This window comes from Pogona vitticeps, chromosome 10, assembly GCF_051106095.1.
Source record: "Pogona vitticeps strain Pit_001003342236 chromosome 10, PviZW2.1, whole genome shotgun sequence".
NCBI classification, from domain to species: Eukaryota; Metazoa; Chordata; class Lepidosauria; order Squamata; family Agamidae; genus Pogona; species Pogona vitticeps.
Window position 1 is genome coordinate 11747105 of NC_135792.1, and position 18192 is coordinate 11765296.

Here is an 18192-nt window from a genome sequence, read left to right on the forward strand (position 1 = left end):
CCTGGCCAAGAGGAGATTTGTAACCATATAATACACACAGCAAAAGTCTAACAGCTGACGTTGCTGCAAGATTTTAGCCATCTCTGTGCCTTTTTGAAGCATGTATTTCCTATCATTTTGCACAGTTGTAAGCTCCGTTATTCTGAATAAAAGCTAGAATTGTTTCCTTGAGAGGGTAAGGGATTTTAAATATATATAAAGATTTAAGATTCATCTGGGCTACATTAAAAACATAAAGCTTCCGCCGTAAACCAGTTTTCACTAAGCTCTGGAAGAATCAGGCCAGAATTTAAGGCCAAGCTTGAATCTTATCCCTTGTAATCATGGAATTGTTCTCACAGAGGGCAATAATGTGGAAAGGTCCCTAAAGTAAGCTGTGTTTAAGAAGATAATAGAAATGCTGTGCCTTTAGTATAGATACGGACATTTATGTGGGACCAAGACTGATCAATGCATATTCAAAAGTATGAGCGGTTGGTGATCAAGCCAGAAAAATGCCAGGAATAATTTGGGGGAATGCAGGCAGTTGTAAGTAAGCAGCCCACATTTTTTTTAAAAAAAGGTCTCAAGCAAATGCTCCTCAATTCAATAAGTGACAGCCTGAACCTCCATGTGCATAATCTATAAGTATAATATGAATGGTTGGATTTTAATGCATTTATTTCATTTGCATTCTTGTCCTTTTTCTGAGCAGCACAGGATAGAGTACATGGAGTAAGCCTCCATTCTCTCTTTCTCTCTCTTTTAAAAATCCTCAAAATGGCCCGAACAAGTAGCTGGCAGAGAATAACTGGCCCGGAATTAACCAGGTGACTTTGCAGGTGGGCGAATGGTTGAATACCACCATAAGGCCCTGCATACAGTGCTCTTTCTAAGTTTGAGAACTAAGCAGGCCCAATCAGTACTTGGATGGGAGATCAACAGTGAATGCTGAATATTCCTCAGTTCAGATGAGGAAAGATTTTTTTCTTAAAACCTTTCAGAGCTGCTGCTTGTTAATTTGAATAGCCTATCCTAATTCTTCCCCCCCCCTTCTTGTTAATCTCTCATTAATTGGGCTAAAGGGGCCTACTCTCTGACTCAGTGTAAAGCAGCTTCTTATGGTCCTATAAGAGATAGGCATGTGGTGTAGTGGATAGAATGACAGAGTAGGATTCAGGAGGCCTGGGTTCAAATCCTTGTTCAGCCACTAGGGATGTGGAACTGGTAAAACCACCCCCTGAAATATCCGATTTATGTTGAAAGGCTTATTCATTAGTTATGCGCCATCAAATCAGAATCAACATATAGTGACCCTCATAGAGCTTTCAAGGTAAGTGAGATATTTAAGGGGTGGTTTTACCAGTTCCACTCTCCCTGTGAGTTTCCATGGATGAGCAGAGATTTGAACGCAGGTCTCTTGAGTCCTAGTCTGCCAGTCTATATACTACACCACAGTAGGTATGAAGGTCCTACTAGGGTTGCTACAACTCATTTCTGACTTGACAGCCCCTAAGGATAACCAATTGTTCTGTGAGTCTGGAACAGGCTGAGTCAGAACCACCATTGATTCTGGTACACTACTTTGTCTTTTCCTGTGTTGGAAGCAGCTGGTAGGTGTAAAGAATTCACGCCTGTCCGGACTGTTTTCCTATCAAGTTTGCCCTGTGTAGATGACTTCTGTTTTCTCTTCCCTTCACATCATCAGTAAGGGGTGAGAACCAAAAATCCATGGTGCCATCTTTCAACGCTGACGAGTAACATCAGAAGCAAAGGACTGAATCCCGTTTTAGTCCCAGCTAATAAAGCAGACCACCCCCCCAAAACGAACAAGATGCATTAGTCAGCACTAACCGAAATTCCAATAATTTCAAAGGGTGTAAGCTAATTAGGACTAAAATTGGACTTTGCCCATAGAAGCCTTGTTTTGTTCATTCTGTAGTGACTTTAGAACAGGACAGGGTAGCTGTTAAAGGATGGTAGAGATGCTGTTATAATGTAATTCTGTTTTGTGAGAGACTCATTTTATAACTCACTCCCTTCTGCCCCCCCCATCTCTTTGTCTCATGTGCACCTTCTCTTTCTTCTCCCAGACACATGGAGTCTCTGTGGCGAGCCTATACTGCCAGAAAAGCAATATAATATAAGATTCATCAGAATATTTGCCCTTCTCCTCCGAATTATTTTTGTAGAACTGTTAGTGATACAAGCCTTCTCAAAACTGAGCATTCATTTTCATAGTGCCTCCCAATATAAATGCACCTGTCAAATTAAAATGCAGGTTTAGTGTATTTGCACCAATTGATTTAATTGTATAGGCAAACCTCAGTTTTGCATTAGAGCATAATAAAATTTGCTTGGGGGACATTATGACAATTAGCTTTGTTGTGTATCATATAATGCCAACTGTGAATTGAACATGAGTAGGATAGCCTTTCTCTTTACCCGCTCTGCTTGGACTTAAGTCTAACTGTTTGTAAGGATGCTTAACTATCTGGAGATACAGTGCACATCAAATTAATGTGTATCAGACAACCACAAAACCCAGTTCCATTCCCTTCATTGGTGTTGACTTTTCTAACTCTGAAAAAAGTGCAATTCTGATAGACTTCCGAACGCCCTGAATTCCCTTCCTACCTTGAAGAAGCCTGTGATAGCTCTTTCTTGCCACTCATGGTGGTATCCAGAGACAATCAGGCCATGTCAAGATTTGAATGACTGGCTATCACACCGCTGGCAACCAGAGGAGGACAATCTGGCAAGAGCAGTGGGAGACAACACACCTCTGTGCACATAGTTTCAGCATCCTTTGTGATATTTAAAAGGAACTTGAGACACGTCCCTGAATATCAAGCTAAACAAACTTTTAGCACGGTTTTAGAAGTGGTACTCTCTCAAGTGGTGAAATACATCTGATTTTAAAAGCAGATGTTTTTCTTTGCCAATGGATCTTGCATTTAGCTTGCTTTATTTTATGACTGGCATTGGAAGTTAACTATGGGCTCACTTTGCAAGTATGATAGCTGAGACATGCACCTCTGGCAAAAAGGCAGTGCAGGAGGGGAAACACGGGTTAATTGTAGGGAACTTGTACAGTATTCCCCTTGATGTCTCGTTTAATGCAGAAACTGTTTATGGCAATATGGCTTGGGCTAACTCAAGCAACGATTAAGTTAGAATGTATGGGAAGAATGATATATTTCTATTTTTCTTCCTGCCCAGAGAGCATCTTATGCATGTGAGCAATTTGAATCCTTCATCACATCTATTAAACTGTGTTTTTAATTGCAATGATAAAATAAGTCTGCTTAGGTAGGTTATTGGGCAGTAGCATGTCAAGTTACAATGTGGCAGATAATTCAAATGAGCTGCCAGTGATATTTGCTAAGCTATCTTGACTGAGGACGCAGGTTACCAGCACTGTACAAGCGTAGTTGTGTGAATTAAACCTGACAGAAGTGGAGATTTAAACAAAGGCACATATGAAACAAGAAAAATAAAAGATATGATTGAGGATGGAATCCTATACTCTGAAACTTGGGAGTAAGTCTGATTGAATTAAATGGGGCTTACTTCTGAGTAAACAGGTAAAGGGTTGTGCTGTAAATTTTGCAAGTTACTATATTTTTGCAGACAATCCCGCTATCGAAATTTAAAGGTATCTAAACCCTTTTTAAATCAGAAATTGAATGATGTTAGTTTTCTGCTGGAAAAAAATGGGGGAGGGCATTTTGAGCTGAAAGCATGTATGACTAATAGATAATAGGATTGCTTAAGCTTTTGTAATATTATGTAATATTTAAATTTCTGTTGATTTTCTCCATTTCACATGTAGTAATTAATTTTGTCTTACTGACAGATGATTCTCAATGACTGATTTTCAAGAGAAAATCCAGACAGGTATTTTTAATACTTTGTTTTCATTGAAGATGGCTTGCATTTGTGTTATATATATATCTTTTCCCCCCATGTTCCTTACGGGGGTAATTATTCAGATTGTTCTGTGATTTAGTATTGTACAGATATATAAATAAGTCCCTTATTTGTAACCCCGTGATAGTTTACCAAAAAGGCAGAGAGGTGTGCAATTTTATCTTGCAGTGAACAAACCACTTGCGGTCTCTCTCTGTGTGTTCATATACACATAGGTCTTTTGCAAACACCTAGATACAATGTCAAACTCATTGTGATGGGTAGTACCCATTATATCAGGGATGGCGAACTTATGGCACGCGTGCCACAGCTGGCACACAGAGCCCTCTTTGTGGGCACACAAGCCATAGGTGACCATCAAGAAATACTTAACCGTCCTCCGATCCTGGATTTCAGCACTCCCCTCGGCTAGTGCAGTGGTCTAGTGGAGGGGTGCAATGGCGACCATTACCGGTCTAGCCCAATGGGGGAATGGAGGACCAGTAAGTATTTATTTGTTAATGCCGCCCATAGGGGGAAAAAAAGAGAGAAAAACCCCAAGCATTTAACCCTTGCAATGCAGGAGCAGTTCTTTTTTCTTCTAAACTAAAACCTCAGCATTTGGGTTTTAATTGCAGTATTGGCACTTTGAAATAAATAAGCTGATTTTGTGTTGCAGTTTGGGCACTCGGGCTCAAAAAGGTTCACCATCACTGCACTATATAAATGAGATTCTCCCATTGAAATGAAAGGAGGAAACCTGTGAACAATAAATTTCCATGAGCATGTTGGGGTTTATGCAGATTATGACAGTGGGGAATGTAACTATATATATTCCTTCACCACCCCCATAGCTAGATATAGTGCCCAGAACTGAATTAAGATTTTCTGTCAGAGTAAGGGAAATCACCTTAACCATACAGGCATATTATGACTAGTTTTCAAGTGCTGGTTGCATGTCTGGTTATTCGTGATACCTACAATAGACACATGGCCAACCTTTTTTGTTAATTCCTTGCAATTTGATGCTACACCCTGCATGATTTCACTTAGTCCTGAGTAAAATCCCGATTGAATTCTGGCCACTATTGAATGATCTATGCAACTGAAACAGTTATTTTCAGGTTATCTTTCTGAGAGTCAGGGCTGTTCCCCACCGTTAGCCAGAGTGAGACAGTGACCTTAAGCAGAAGATTTTAAGTACTGTGAAAGAACAGGAAATTGATAGTTATTTAATTTATTATTGTTATACTGATGTTGCTAGGTTTGAATAGAGATTTTGTACCACATGTCACAAAAGAAAGCAAAACGCTTTGGGTTGTCTGAATCAGGAATTGAGGTGGGTTGTTTGCTTCAAGTCTCAAAGTGTACTGGCTCATTCCTAATAAAAGTTGGACGACACATTCAGGATCATTACATGGTTCAACCTTTGCTGGAGTATCCTTCAGATCTTGTCCTGTTCGATTTCTGTGCTATCAACAATTCTTGATATGCTAGTTCTCCATATGCAAGAAATTGTCTGCTTCCCATGAACAGACTATTTAATCTGGTTTCTCACCACCTGCAGTGTGAAGTGATTGTATCTAGGAAAGCTGTACCATATGCTGGATCTAAAATATAAAAAGATCTAGAAAGTTAGTCTTAATATGCTGTCACTTTTCCTTTCATTACTTCTGTTCCAGCACATCCTCTTCCCCTTTGTTTACATCCAGGCTTTTCTAATCTGATTTATTTTTCTCCATTGAGATGAACAGCTTTGGCCATATCTCTTGGTTTCTCCATATTTATTGTATGTGGTGTAATAAAAATGGGACTTTTGGCATTGACGTCTCATTGATCCTGCCATACCCACAATCGGCTTCCAGAAGTCCTGTCCCTTGTATGAAGTGGGACTCATTAAGACTAGGAGCTGTGCCTTCACACCCATATTCCAAGGCTATGAAATGATCTCGCATGAAGGTTTTCTGCTCCTCTCACTACTAACTTTCAGGAGCAGTTCCGAGAAGCATCTGTTTTGCCCATTCATTTTGTTCACAAGTTGGTTTGGGTTTTCTTGCTAGATATCTGTTTTGTCTTGACTTTGATTTTATATTGGAAAAGTTGAGGCAATTTGGGTTGGTTGGTTGGTTGGTTGGTTGGTTGGTTGGTTGGTTGGTTGGTTGGTTGGTTGGTTGGTTGGTTGGTTGGTTGGTTGGTTGGTTGGTTGGTTGGTTGGTTGGTTGGTTGGTTGGTTGGTTGGTTGGTTGGTTGGTTGGTTGGTTGGTTGGTTGGTTGGTTGGTTGGTTGGTTTAAAATATTTTTATCCCGCCTTTCTTCTTAAAAGGACACAATAATCTCTTGGATTCGTAAACTGAAATATGAACAAATCTTTTAGATGTATATTCAGCCCCTTTGTTTTTCCTCATGAAATGCCGGGTGATCCCAGTAGGAACTTTCCATTAACTACAGATGCCTTTCTTCTAACATCTGGAAAGTATGCAGCCTAGCCTTGCCTGTCACCCCCATGTTGTGCTTGGTGTGAATGGTCCAAATCAGAGAGAACATGGAGATGGCCACCAAGGGCACATGGCAGTGCCAGTGCCTCTAACAAACACGGTTTCTGGCTGCCAATTAGCTGGTGAAAAACAAAGGGCAAGGAAATGGCAGGCAGGTCAGAGGGAAGCAGTTTTCCCATTAATCCAGTGTTTCCCAATCATGAGTCCCCAGATGTTCTTGAATTAAAATTCCCAGAAGACTTTTCCACTAGCTATGCTGGCCAGGATTTCTGGGAGTTCCTGTTGAGGAACACCTGGGAACCCAAGGTTGGGAACCAGTGGGTCCTAATCCACCTGTCCTTTGTTTAAAAGGGAGCTAGCTGGCTGGGCATCCAGCGATTCTCTTTCTTGTACGGTGGAAATGCAAAGACAGCTGCTTATCTCAGCTTTAAAAGCTACGTGACCTCTAAAGCAGTGGTTCCCAACTTTGAGTCCCCAGATATTATCGGACAGCAACTCCCAGAAATTCTGGCCAGCACAGCTAGTGGTGAAGGCTTCTGGGAATTTTAATTCTACACTATACTTGATCTTAGCCAAAAGGCCAAGAAGCGATAATTTTAATTCAAGAACATACGGCAACTCAAGGTTTAGAACCCCTGGTCTAAAGTGATATGGCAGCTTTCTGTGCACATGTTATAATAATAGTTTCAAAGCCACCTTAAACCATGGAGAAGAAATACAAAGTTGTTACACGTCAATAACACAGCAAATATAAATCAAGCACCCGCCATCCAAGTAGGTCAGTAAAAGAGTATAGCGCTTATGTGGAGTCACAAGGAATTAAAAACGTAGATCCATAGTGCAGAGCTTGGAAAAGTTACCAATACCAGCCGAGAGGTTCTGGAAGCATAACCCAAAAAGTAATTTTTCCAATCTCTCATATTCTCTAATTAATGTTTGCCCTAATCAGCATGTACAGAAAAAAGAAATTGGAAATGTTGGTGATCAGTGTTTACCTTTTCATTAGACAATGCTAGTATGTCATACAAATATGCCTTAAGTCTTGTGTAGAGGTACCTGGGTTTTATGCACACTCTGCCAGAAAATACCGCCTGCAGGTTTACGGACAAATGTATTTAGTACTCTAATATTTTCCCCATGGTGACTAAATGGATAGTGCACTTGAGTATATCCTTGATAGTTGTGAAGCATCATTTAGTCTTAACGCCACATAATCTCCTCCAGTTTATCAAGTTGTAGTCTATTGTGAATTTGGGGAGGGGGACAAATGACAAACGGGATGCCGTTTCACACAGCCTACTTCTGAGTTGTCTAGTTCATATGCATGCCTGCACACACACGTGTGTGGTTTCACATCATATAATGAAGCTATATAGAACGTTGTTTTTTCTGAAAATAATTGTCTAGAAGGTAAAACTGGCATTACTGATTTGGAGTTAGTACTGAATCTGTAAACTTTTAAAACAACACATGCGATGTTGTATGGGGGGGGGAATGGAGATGCCACTTGTCTTTCTGCTTTAGAAAATATGGGCGATGCATCTTATGTGTAAGAATAATGATGGAAAGAAAAGTTTCTTATTCTCATCAGTTTGGACTTTATCAATGGGCCATGACAGAGAGATAAGGACTTTTCAGGCCTTACAATAGGCTTTTTCACCAGCACAATAGTGGAATAAGGAATTGTGCAGTCTACACAAAACTCTTTCCCTTTAAGAAGCAAAGTGCATGTAGGAGCAGATACAGCTGATTGTTAAAGCAAATGCAAAGAACACATTTGGTACTTCAAATTTTGTATACATAAAAAGCCACAACTATCACAGATTCATGCAAGTTGTGCAGGTTAGTGATAGCTGAGTTGCTTAATATACCTTTAGTATCTTTCTGCATCGGATTTCCTTTTAACATTTCAGAAAAGCTTGACTTCTGTCACCCACTCTTAAAACTTCTGAAACTTTTGCATGATTCAATAGTAAGATCTAAAAGTAAAATCATTGCCTTGATTTTCCATTATGTATCTAGTAAACACTTTGCAGTTCATTTCTCTTGCCTAATATTACAGGCCTGGATCCAGATTTAGTCTTATTTAAACTGCATGCATTGACATCATTGAATTCAATTGAGACATAATCTAAATCTCATTGATTTCAGCAGGTCTACTGTGAACACAATTCAGCTTGTATCCAGCCCAATGACAATAGTTCCAGACTCATTGATTGCAGGGTTTCCCAATCTGATTTGTTGCCTCATTCAAAAGTTCCTTCCCAGATGTTCATCTTCTTGTTTGTACCATGTACAGTTTCCCCCCCCCCCCAAGTCCATACTTTGATAATATGTAATCGTACCGTATAATGTCAGCCGATGTAGGGTAACGGACAGGCTTTAATTGGAGACAAACAGGACCTACAGCCACAAAACTAAGAGGGTTGTCTTAGCTGCTGTCCAAAGTTGACCTATCTCACATTGCGAATACAACACAGGATAACCATTGTGTACATTGCCCTGATCTCTTTGAATGAAACTGGGATGCAAATATGATTTAAATAATTTTTTGTCCTGTATCATAATAACTTCTGAAAGTGGCTGTTACAGGCAAGTACACAGCCAGGTTGGGCTCAGATCTTGGCTGCAAATATCCATCAGATGTCATCCATCTTATTCAACCCATTGCAGCTGCCATGGGCTCAGATGGCTAGGCCTGGATTCAAAGCCAATTTGTTGTATTTTTCTTTTTGTTTGTCCTGTCCTGCAGTACAGCACAGCACCTATCAGTTAGTGAGGGCCAGGATTCATAATCTGAAGACAATGGCAGGGCCTAGGTTCTGTATAAGAAACAAGATCTGGAGGAAGTCCGAACGCAGGAATGTCCAGTGACCGGCTAAGTACTGATGAGGGGACTATATGTAGGTTTGCCAGGTCAACAGTGTCCCATGCCCAGAGATCTGAGGACCAAATGCTGAGATTGAGGGCAGATTCTTTTGATGTCATGAGGATAGCTCTTGTGATGTCACCAAAACAAGTCATAGCAAGACCAGTAAGCAACCAAGCACAGCACACATAGAAGCACCATTGAGTCCTGGCTCCATCTTGAAATGGTCGAGATGGGTGGCCAACATTAAAGACAGCTCACACATGGAAATCAAACTTTCTTCCCCTTCACTGATGCTCATCCTGATGGAGACCCAGAGAAGCATGGCAATTTCTTGAGACTTCAGTCTGTTTCTTGTGACCTAATAATTCTAGATCCATGTCTTGGAAGACATACCAGAGTGTTCTGTGCCTCAGACAGAGAAGGCACAGAGTGCTGCTTTAAGGCTGTGCCTTTAGAACTTTCCAGGGCAGTGCTGCAGTTGTGGAATTTGTTGGCTAATAAGAAGTGTCGCACTTAAAAGTAGCCCTTCAGTTATGAAGAGACCTTCCCTAAGCAGGGAAAGTTACGTCAGTTGGGTCAAAGGAGGTGCCTCCACTCACTGTCAGTAACTAGCCAGTGCCATTCTGCATCTCCTCTGAGTCACAGGTGATAATGAATTTTGAGGAGAAGATTTGCGCCTTAGGTTCATCTGACAATAAGGTCCAGTGACAACAGAGTTTCCCACTCTAGTATTTTGTTCTGTGGCTCCAGGTCATTGTCTCAGGGGGATTCTTCAAGCTTAGACATCACATCCTTTCATTTTATTTAAAATCTATGTAAGAAAAAAGCTTTATTTCGACTGCAGTTCCCACAATACTTCAGCCAGCATAGTCACTGGCCATGCTAGCTGGGATGTTTTGTGGAGTCTTCAATCTCTGTTCTTCCCAAAGTACTCTTTAAAAGGCTCTTGTAAATTCCTCCTCTTCTGTTGAGCTTTCAAGATCAAGGAGCAAACCAGATCCTTTACAAATCTGTGAAACTTTCCTCATTGACATCAGTGGCATGTGTTTAGTGAATAAATGTTTCAGGTGGTAACAAAACACAAGGGGCTGTTAATCATGCTCACAGCATCCATCTTAATTTCTTTCCTTGCGTGTGTGGTTTTTCCCACCAAAATATTCTATTAGTTTTTGTTACGTATGATCTCCCTTTTGTGAATCCATGCTGAATATCTTTAATTAAATCATAACTTTCTCTGTTTTGTCCCTGATTAGTGTTTCCAATATCTTCCCCACTGCTGAAGTTGGAGCTTACTAGTGTTTAATTTCCTTGATCTTCCCTAGAGTTGTTATTAAGCACAGGTGTTACATCACTTACCCTACCCATTAGTACTCAACTTGCTTGCCTACTTTGATCTTCCTTCTTTTGAAATATTGACCAGGGACCACTGAATTTCTTTTTTCTGAAATCTTCTGAAAGGAGATCATCCTTCTTAAAATTTCTTTCACTTCATATTTTTGCATTTAGGACGTATTCAGTGTTCTCTGTGATATTTCCTTGAGCTTGCATGATCTTTGTGAATTTAGCTTTCTCTAGGTCTGAAGTACGTAGAGTGTAGACCACAGACTAGACAATTCTGAAGGCGCAAAATTGGACAGTTACATTCTCAGAATATCCAAGAATGTGTTACCATTACGATTAGGCATCCTTCAGTCTCGAAAGACCATGGTAATGTGCTCTGTATGGAGGACTTGGAACAGCATCTAGTGTGGCTGAGGAGGCCAATTTGAGAGTGACAGTCCCTTCCACACTGAAGACAAATACAATCTGTCCCCTGTCCAGCTCCCTGATTTTGCTGCTTTTGTAACTTCTTCTTTGCCTCAGCCTGCTGGATAAGGGTCTCTTCAAATTGGGAGAGGCCGTGATGCAACACCTGCCTCCAGGCTGAATGCTCAGATGTCAGGGTTTCCCATCTGTTGAGGTCCATTCCTATGGCCTTCAGATCCCGCTTGCAGATATCCTTGTATCACAGCTGTGGTCTCCCTCTGGGGCAATTTCCGTGCACTAATTCTCCATACAGGAGATCCTTTGGAATCCGACCATCATCCATTCTCACGACATGCCCAAGCCAATGTAGACATCGTTGTTTCAGAAATGTATATATGCTAAAAATTCCAGCTCATTCTAGGACTACTCTATTTGGGACTTTGTCCTGCCAGGTGATACCAAAAATGTGTCTGTTAACCAAAAAGGGTCCTCTGGTTTAGAACAGCTGGAATTGTTAGTTGTGCCTCAATGAAGCTTCTAGGGAGTGATTGCCAGGTCCTTCATCTGGGGATGAAGCACAGGAATGTCTAGAGAAAAAAATGGTCTGGGCAGCCCAGAGAGGTCTCTAGAAGTGAGGAGACTCCCCAGCCTTACAAGTTGCCCATCTGTGCTTACGAGCCATTGAAGCCCATTTGGAAAAATGGTTAAGTTCAGGCCTCATTCATATATATCTGCAGTTTCAAAATTAGTTCTTTCAATGTCTTTACAGAAAAAGTGATATCAGTTATGTGCTCTTTAGTCAAAATGTTTCCTCATAACTAAATGGGAAGAGGCAATACGAAGTGAAGCAACTAAGTCAGGTAGCAGAAATGGCAGTTGCTTTATTGTTTTTGTCTTTGGTTTTACCACCAGGCGTTGTAGGATTCTGTGCCTTATGTGTCAGAATAACTTGGCTAGATTTGTCAGGATCTTTTGGCTTTTACATCTTGGGTGAGTAAAGGCCGCCATTTGCTGCTTTTCCCCAAGTGGTAAAATGTCTTCAGCCAGTCCTGCCAAGGAGACAGATATGGCCTGATTGATCCATAGATGGAGATGATCAGATTTCCATAGATGTGAATATTGTTGCCACAGCATATAAAAAGGCATGGACAAGATGTAGTGATATATCTATCATGGCGTCTGCGTATTCCATCAACAGTTGATGGAAGGCTTACATGTATGTAAGGTGGCTACATGCTGGTTGTGCATCCAACTTAAAAGAATCTCAGAAAAGTCAAAAAACAGTCAGGAAAGATGGAGAAACAAATTCCATGAGAGCTTATAAAGAGCTACTGTACTAGAGATGTACATATTGGTGTACATCTCATCCTTTGTCCCGTCTATACAAGTGCATTCAATTGTTTCCTCCTAGCCCATTTCTACATCAATTATCATTTTTTAAAAATGCATGAAAAAATCATATTTAATTCAGCAAACATTCCTCCCCCAAAGCCTACATGTTTGCATGCATATTTTCACAAGACACACATTTCTGTATATTGTATTCTAAAATGTAAAAAGATTCTTTTAAAGCTATGTGGTATATTGCAAAATACACGGGGCGGGATGCTGGCCCAATCAAACATGACATGTGGATTAGCTTCCTTCACAAAACAAACTGTGCTAAAGGCTTCCTGGTACTTAGCAGGGCTTTACACATGCACATTTATAACCTGATGATCTTATTACTTGATTTATTATCTGATCTAGTTTTATTAATTAATTTATTGATTGATTGATTTAAGTCCATCTAACCTGCCCTATATTAACAGATTTCAGGGCAGGATATAATCGGCCACACTAAGTGAAGGTAACACAATTGAAATAAATAAATTTTAGGGTTTTAAGACTTCTTAAGAATTTCACAATTAAAACAAATAAGGGCAAAATAGCAACACGTAAGACTGAAAACTATGCCATGACCTCTCTTAACTATCAAATGTTTGGGTGAATTTCAACTCAGTGACAAAATGAAGGTCACGTTAGTGCTAGATGAACCTCTAAGGGGAGGGCATTCTATAACTAGGGTTAACAGCTGAGAAAGTCTTTCTCCACATCTCCACATATTGCACTGCTCTTAATGGTGGGATGCAAAGGAGAGTTTCCCAGCTAATCTGAATGTTTAGGTGAATATATATGAGGGAAAGCACACCTCAAGTATCTACATCCATCAACACCATGAACAAAGACCAAAAATGCACATTGATGTTGTCTTGAAGGGTAGCTCATTGGGAAGTTAGCTGTGTATGAACTGCGATGAGCAGATTGTCCCTGTCCAAGAACTGCCATAGCTGGTGGGTCAACTTAAGCTGGGCTCGGCATTCCAAGTGGCTGAATCCACCTGGACCTCCAATGAAAGATGGATCCAAGGATACCTCCAGACTGCTGCATCCAGACATGACATACCTGTGTAAACAGATCATCAGATCTGTAGACTTAACTCTTAAAAATAAGGTAACCAGTAATAGGTGTGCTGGAAAAGCCCCTGGTGTTGGGAAAGTGTGAAGGCAAGAGGAGAAGGGGACGACAGAGGATGAGACGGTTGGACAGTGTCATCGAAGCTACTAACATGAATTTGACCCAACTCCGGGAGGCAGTAAAAGACAGGAAGGCGTGGCGTGCTCTGGTCCATGGGGGCACGAAGAGTCGGACATAGTTTAACGACTAAACAAAAAATAGGTGTGCTAGTATCAGATGACTAGGAAAGAAATGGTCCATCTCTTCACATCACCTGACATTTTTCACTGAACTGTGGGCATTGCACACCTCAGAAAAGAAAAGAGAAAAATAAAATGAAATGGGAAACTAGGGGGCATATCAGTTTGCATACATTTGAGTCTGGTCTGGTTTGTCCACCATTGGATATGTCTTGGCATTGTCTTTCCTCCTATGAGAGCTCGGACTAAATTAAAGCATTAAAACATAGCCCTACAGCTAGGCTAAGTGCTACCCTCTGAGACTGGTGGATATGAGGACTATAAGGTGGTTTACAGTGCCTTTCCAATGAGAACTTACTGCCCAGTTCAAAAGCAGCCCAGTTAAGGTGAAGTGTGTAGATTTAAGGGTGATTGAGAGGCTCACTGACTTCACAGGGAGTAAATCAGCTTAATTCCAAGTGCTTTTGGATTAACAATCAGTTGGCCCCTAAATTAGGTACCTGCCGGTAACAAGTATGGCACTTACACGTTTCTGTGAAATTTATGTGTCAGTATGAGGATGCTATGCCATTGCCACCTCGCCCCTGGTTGCTCACACTTTTGATAACTAGGAGGATTTTCAACTCCCTAGAAGCCAGAATGCCAGCTCCTGGAACCTTGGAACATGACTAAGTGATCTTGAGCTGGATTAACAGACTGAATATTTCCCCCTCTTTTCCCAGATAAAAGTTGGTCACCGCATGCTACTGTAATGACATTTTACATCTCCTGTTCCATAGTCTAGCAAAGGGAGCCACAGGTGTTCCATTGGAATTACTCACACATTTGTTAAATTGAACATTCTGTCATTAAATGGACTTAAAACTAAAAAGCCTTTGTCTGTGGAAGGTGACCAATAGAAAGAGACTTTGGATTATCTGATATCCCATAACTTAATCATATGGCTCTTAAGAGTGAGGCATAAACAGCTGTGTCTCTCTAATATGCATCCAATATGTGTAAAGTGATATGCTTTAATTCTAAACTTGTTTTCGGCAGGAAGAAAGAAAAAAAGCATTTAGACAAGGAACATAAAGATTCAACCTTAACCATTTTTGTTCCTTGAGACAAAATTATTCTTCATATTTATTAAGATGGCTCCCCTATTTACTCTATCAATACATAGAATAAAGAACCTGTCAAAACATTTTCAAACTTAGATTTTAAACTTTAGGACAAATAATTCCAGTAATGGTTCCTATGGCCCTTTCAGAAGGTGTCAGTAAATAAATAGATCTGAAACAGGGTTGTTTTCTTTTAAAAGAAATACTGTCTCCAGCAATATAGGCAAACTAATCTTATATTCTTTTCATGTAACTTATTGTTTCTGGTTTCTTTAATGCTCCTAGAGGTTATGCTTTTGAAATCTCTCCCCCAAATTGTTAGTTTGTGCTGTTTTCATTCCTCATTACTCAAATATGTGTGCTTTAATAATATTAAAAACTAAGACAAAGAAACTGTAGATTAGAGACTTTATTTTCAGGGTAAAATGATACGGATAAGTGAGCGTCAACTGACCAGAAATTATTTGCTTCTGTCTGTTAGACACGTAATGGAGTCATTTAACTAGTCAAATTAGGAGCTGTAGAAATGCACTATGCTTCATTACTGAGTTCGAATGGGCACCATTTTACATTTACGTCAAAAATTATCTCATAGCAAATTAATGTTTTCATTGTGCCGAAACACCAAAGCAATGCAGTATTAGCACCACCTAGAGGCTATCCCTAAAATATTTCAAAATACATATTTTTTAGGAACAAGAAGAAAACAATGATGAATAGATTAGCTTTGAAATTCCAAAGTATTCTTGATAAGATTACTCCCCTCTCAGATAAACAAACATTACTTCTCAGCACTGAAAAGGTAAGTGCTTTTTGCCTTGTGCAATGTAGTTAAACTGGGCTGCATAACATCAAGAGGAGTAGTGGCTGAACGGCATAGTTTGGGAATAACCATGAAAATCAGTTGTGAACAACAGACTATGCCTGCTGAAGGACTGTGCTTGTAGTGTTTCTGCCTTCATGTCTACTGAAATCAAGAAGTCTGGATTTTCATTTAGAAGTCCTCAGCAGATTAATAAACATTACTATCAGCACATACATGATGATGCTAGTTCCTTGCAAAATTACTACTTCATGGATTTCCTGCACAAACGTTATAGATCTTGAGAACTGAAGTTATATTTTACTTGAATAGTTATTCTGTCCAGAGAAGAAGTCTTCAAAATCTGTCATAGCATGTCTGCTCGGGTTAAGAAACTGAAAAGAACTAAAACCTTTTGACTTTTGATCCCCCCCCCCCCCAAAAAAAGAGGATTTGAGGGCTAGTAAAGAATTGAAAATGTGAATTAAACTTATGCGAAGCAAAGGGACGGACACTCAGAGAGTCAATTCTAACAATTCCTGGCAGCATGGTAGAAATGTGCTTCTAGTGCTCATTTTTGACATGGCAAAGTTTTACCACAGCATTTTCTCATGGAGAAATATTTGTTATGAATGCACCCCACTTAGTGACAGCTGGCACTTACCACATCAGGTGAAAAGCTCAGGAGCTAACAAGCTCCCTGATGTGGTAACTACCACTTGTCATCACATTGGCAGGGAGAGCATACATAAGAAATACTTGCTATGTGAAACATGAGGTAAAATAATCCGATGGTGACTTCACTATGGAAAATAAGAAGGGGGGAATCAGTCCAGGATTAAAGGGTGAAGAGAGGTGGCTTTTCTATGTGATGCAAAGGCAAGGAATGGAGAATTTGCACCATTCAGTCTATGAGAACATGCAAGAGCTGAACATATTTTAGTTGGGAGTATACACATGTAATCCTTCAGAGAGAGGTGTGAATTACTCCTTTCTGTGACATTCTGGGGTAATAATGAATGTATGTTGGCTGAACGATCTCCAGCTCTGAGTATACAGCAGGAGATATTCTGTGAATACTGCTTCAGCATTATTTGTTGCTGTTTAGTCATTAAGTCGTGTCCGACTCTTCGTGACCCCATGGACCAAAGCACGCCAGGCCCTCCTATCTTCCACTGCCTCCCAGAGTTGGGTCAAATTCATGTTGTTAGCTTCGATGACACTGCCCACCCATATCATCCTCTGTCGTCCCCTTCTCCTCTTGCCCTCATACTTTCCCAACATCAGGGTCTTTTCCAAGGAGTCTTCTCTTCTCATGAGATGGCCAAAGTATTGGAGCCTCAGCTTCAGGATCTGTCCTTCCAGTGAGCACTCAGGGTTGATTTCCTTCAAAATGGGTAGGTTTGTACTCTTTGCAGTCCAGGGGACTCTCAAGAGCCTCCTCCCGCACCACAATTCAAAAGCATCAATTCTTCAGTGGCCTTTACATTTTCCATACATCGCTACTTTGTTGGTAAGGTGATGTCTCTGCTTTTTAAGATGCTGTCTAGGTTAGTAATCACTTTTCTCCCAAGAAGCAGGCATCTTTTAATTTCGTGGTTGCTGTCACCATCTGTAGTGATCGTGGAGCCCAAGAAAGTAAAATCTGTCACTTCCTCCATATCTTCCCTTTCTATTTGCCAGGAGGCAGCATCAGACTTTCCTTTCATTTCCAGGCGCGTCCACAGCTGAGCATCCTTTTGGCTTTGGCCCAACCACTTCATTAGCTCTAGAGCTACTTGTACTTGTCCTCCACTCTTCCTCAGTAGCATGATAGATGCCTTCTGACCTGAGGGGCTGATCTTCCAGCGTCATATCTTTTAGCCTTTTGTTTCTGTTCATGGGGTATTCTTGGCAAAGATACTGGAGTGGCTTGCCAGTTCCTGCTCCAGGTGGATGGCGTTTAGTCTGAACTCTCCACTATGACCTGTCCGTCTTGGGTGTACCTGCAAGGCATAGCCCATAGCTTCTCTGAATTTCTCAAGCCCCTTTGCCACAACAAGGCAGCAATCCATGAAGGGGTACATGGCATTATAGATGATGATATTCGCTTCTCTCAAGAGTTTCTGAATAAGAGACCAGAAATTTCTGAAATAAGATTTTTTTCTGAAAATTTTGCCTTTTTTTTTTTAACCAGGGGCCAGTACCCTATCACCTAAACTCAGAGTGGAAGGACAGTAACAAAGGCAGACTCTTCTTCTGAGTTTCTGGCAGTTTCCCTGTTGCATGCCAATTCTTGCAGGGGTTGTGAGAGCAATTGTGCAACTTGTCTCATGATGGGAACTGTCCTGCTCCACATTTACACAATAGGATGTTGGCCAGAAATCAATCAATCAATCAATCAATCAATCAATCAATCAATCAATCAATCAATCAATCAATCAATCAATCAATCAATCAGTCTCTCTCTCTCTCTCTCTCTCTCTCTCTCTCTCTCTCTCTCTCTCTCTGAGAATGGAAATATATTTGTATATAGAGCCAGGAGATGAATGAGTAGTGTAAGAAGTTCTCCAAGAAATTCAGGAAGAATGTTTGGGAATAATTTCAT

At 40.5% G+C, this 18192-nt stretch overlaps 1 protein-coding gene across 12 annotated transcripts in view; it reads left to right on the forward strand.

Annotated features, from left to right (window-relative positions):
* ZNF536 (zinc finger protein 536) overlaps positions 1 to 18192 on the forward strand; it is a 699351-nt gene that overhangs the window by 586737 nt on the left and 94422 nt on the right. The window contains exon 9 of one of the 12 annotated variants that reach the window (XM_078380344.1): positions 3839 to 3879. The exons of the other annotated variants lie outside the window; for them this stretch is intronic. Coding sequence (XP_078236470.1) covers positions 3839 to 3852 — 14 coding nt within the window. The 3' untranslated portion in view covers positions 3853 to 3879. The remainder of the gene's footprint in view (positions 1 to 3838; positions 3880 to 18192) is intronic. 12 annotated transcript variants of the gene reach the window in all.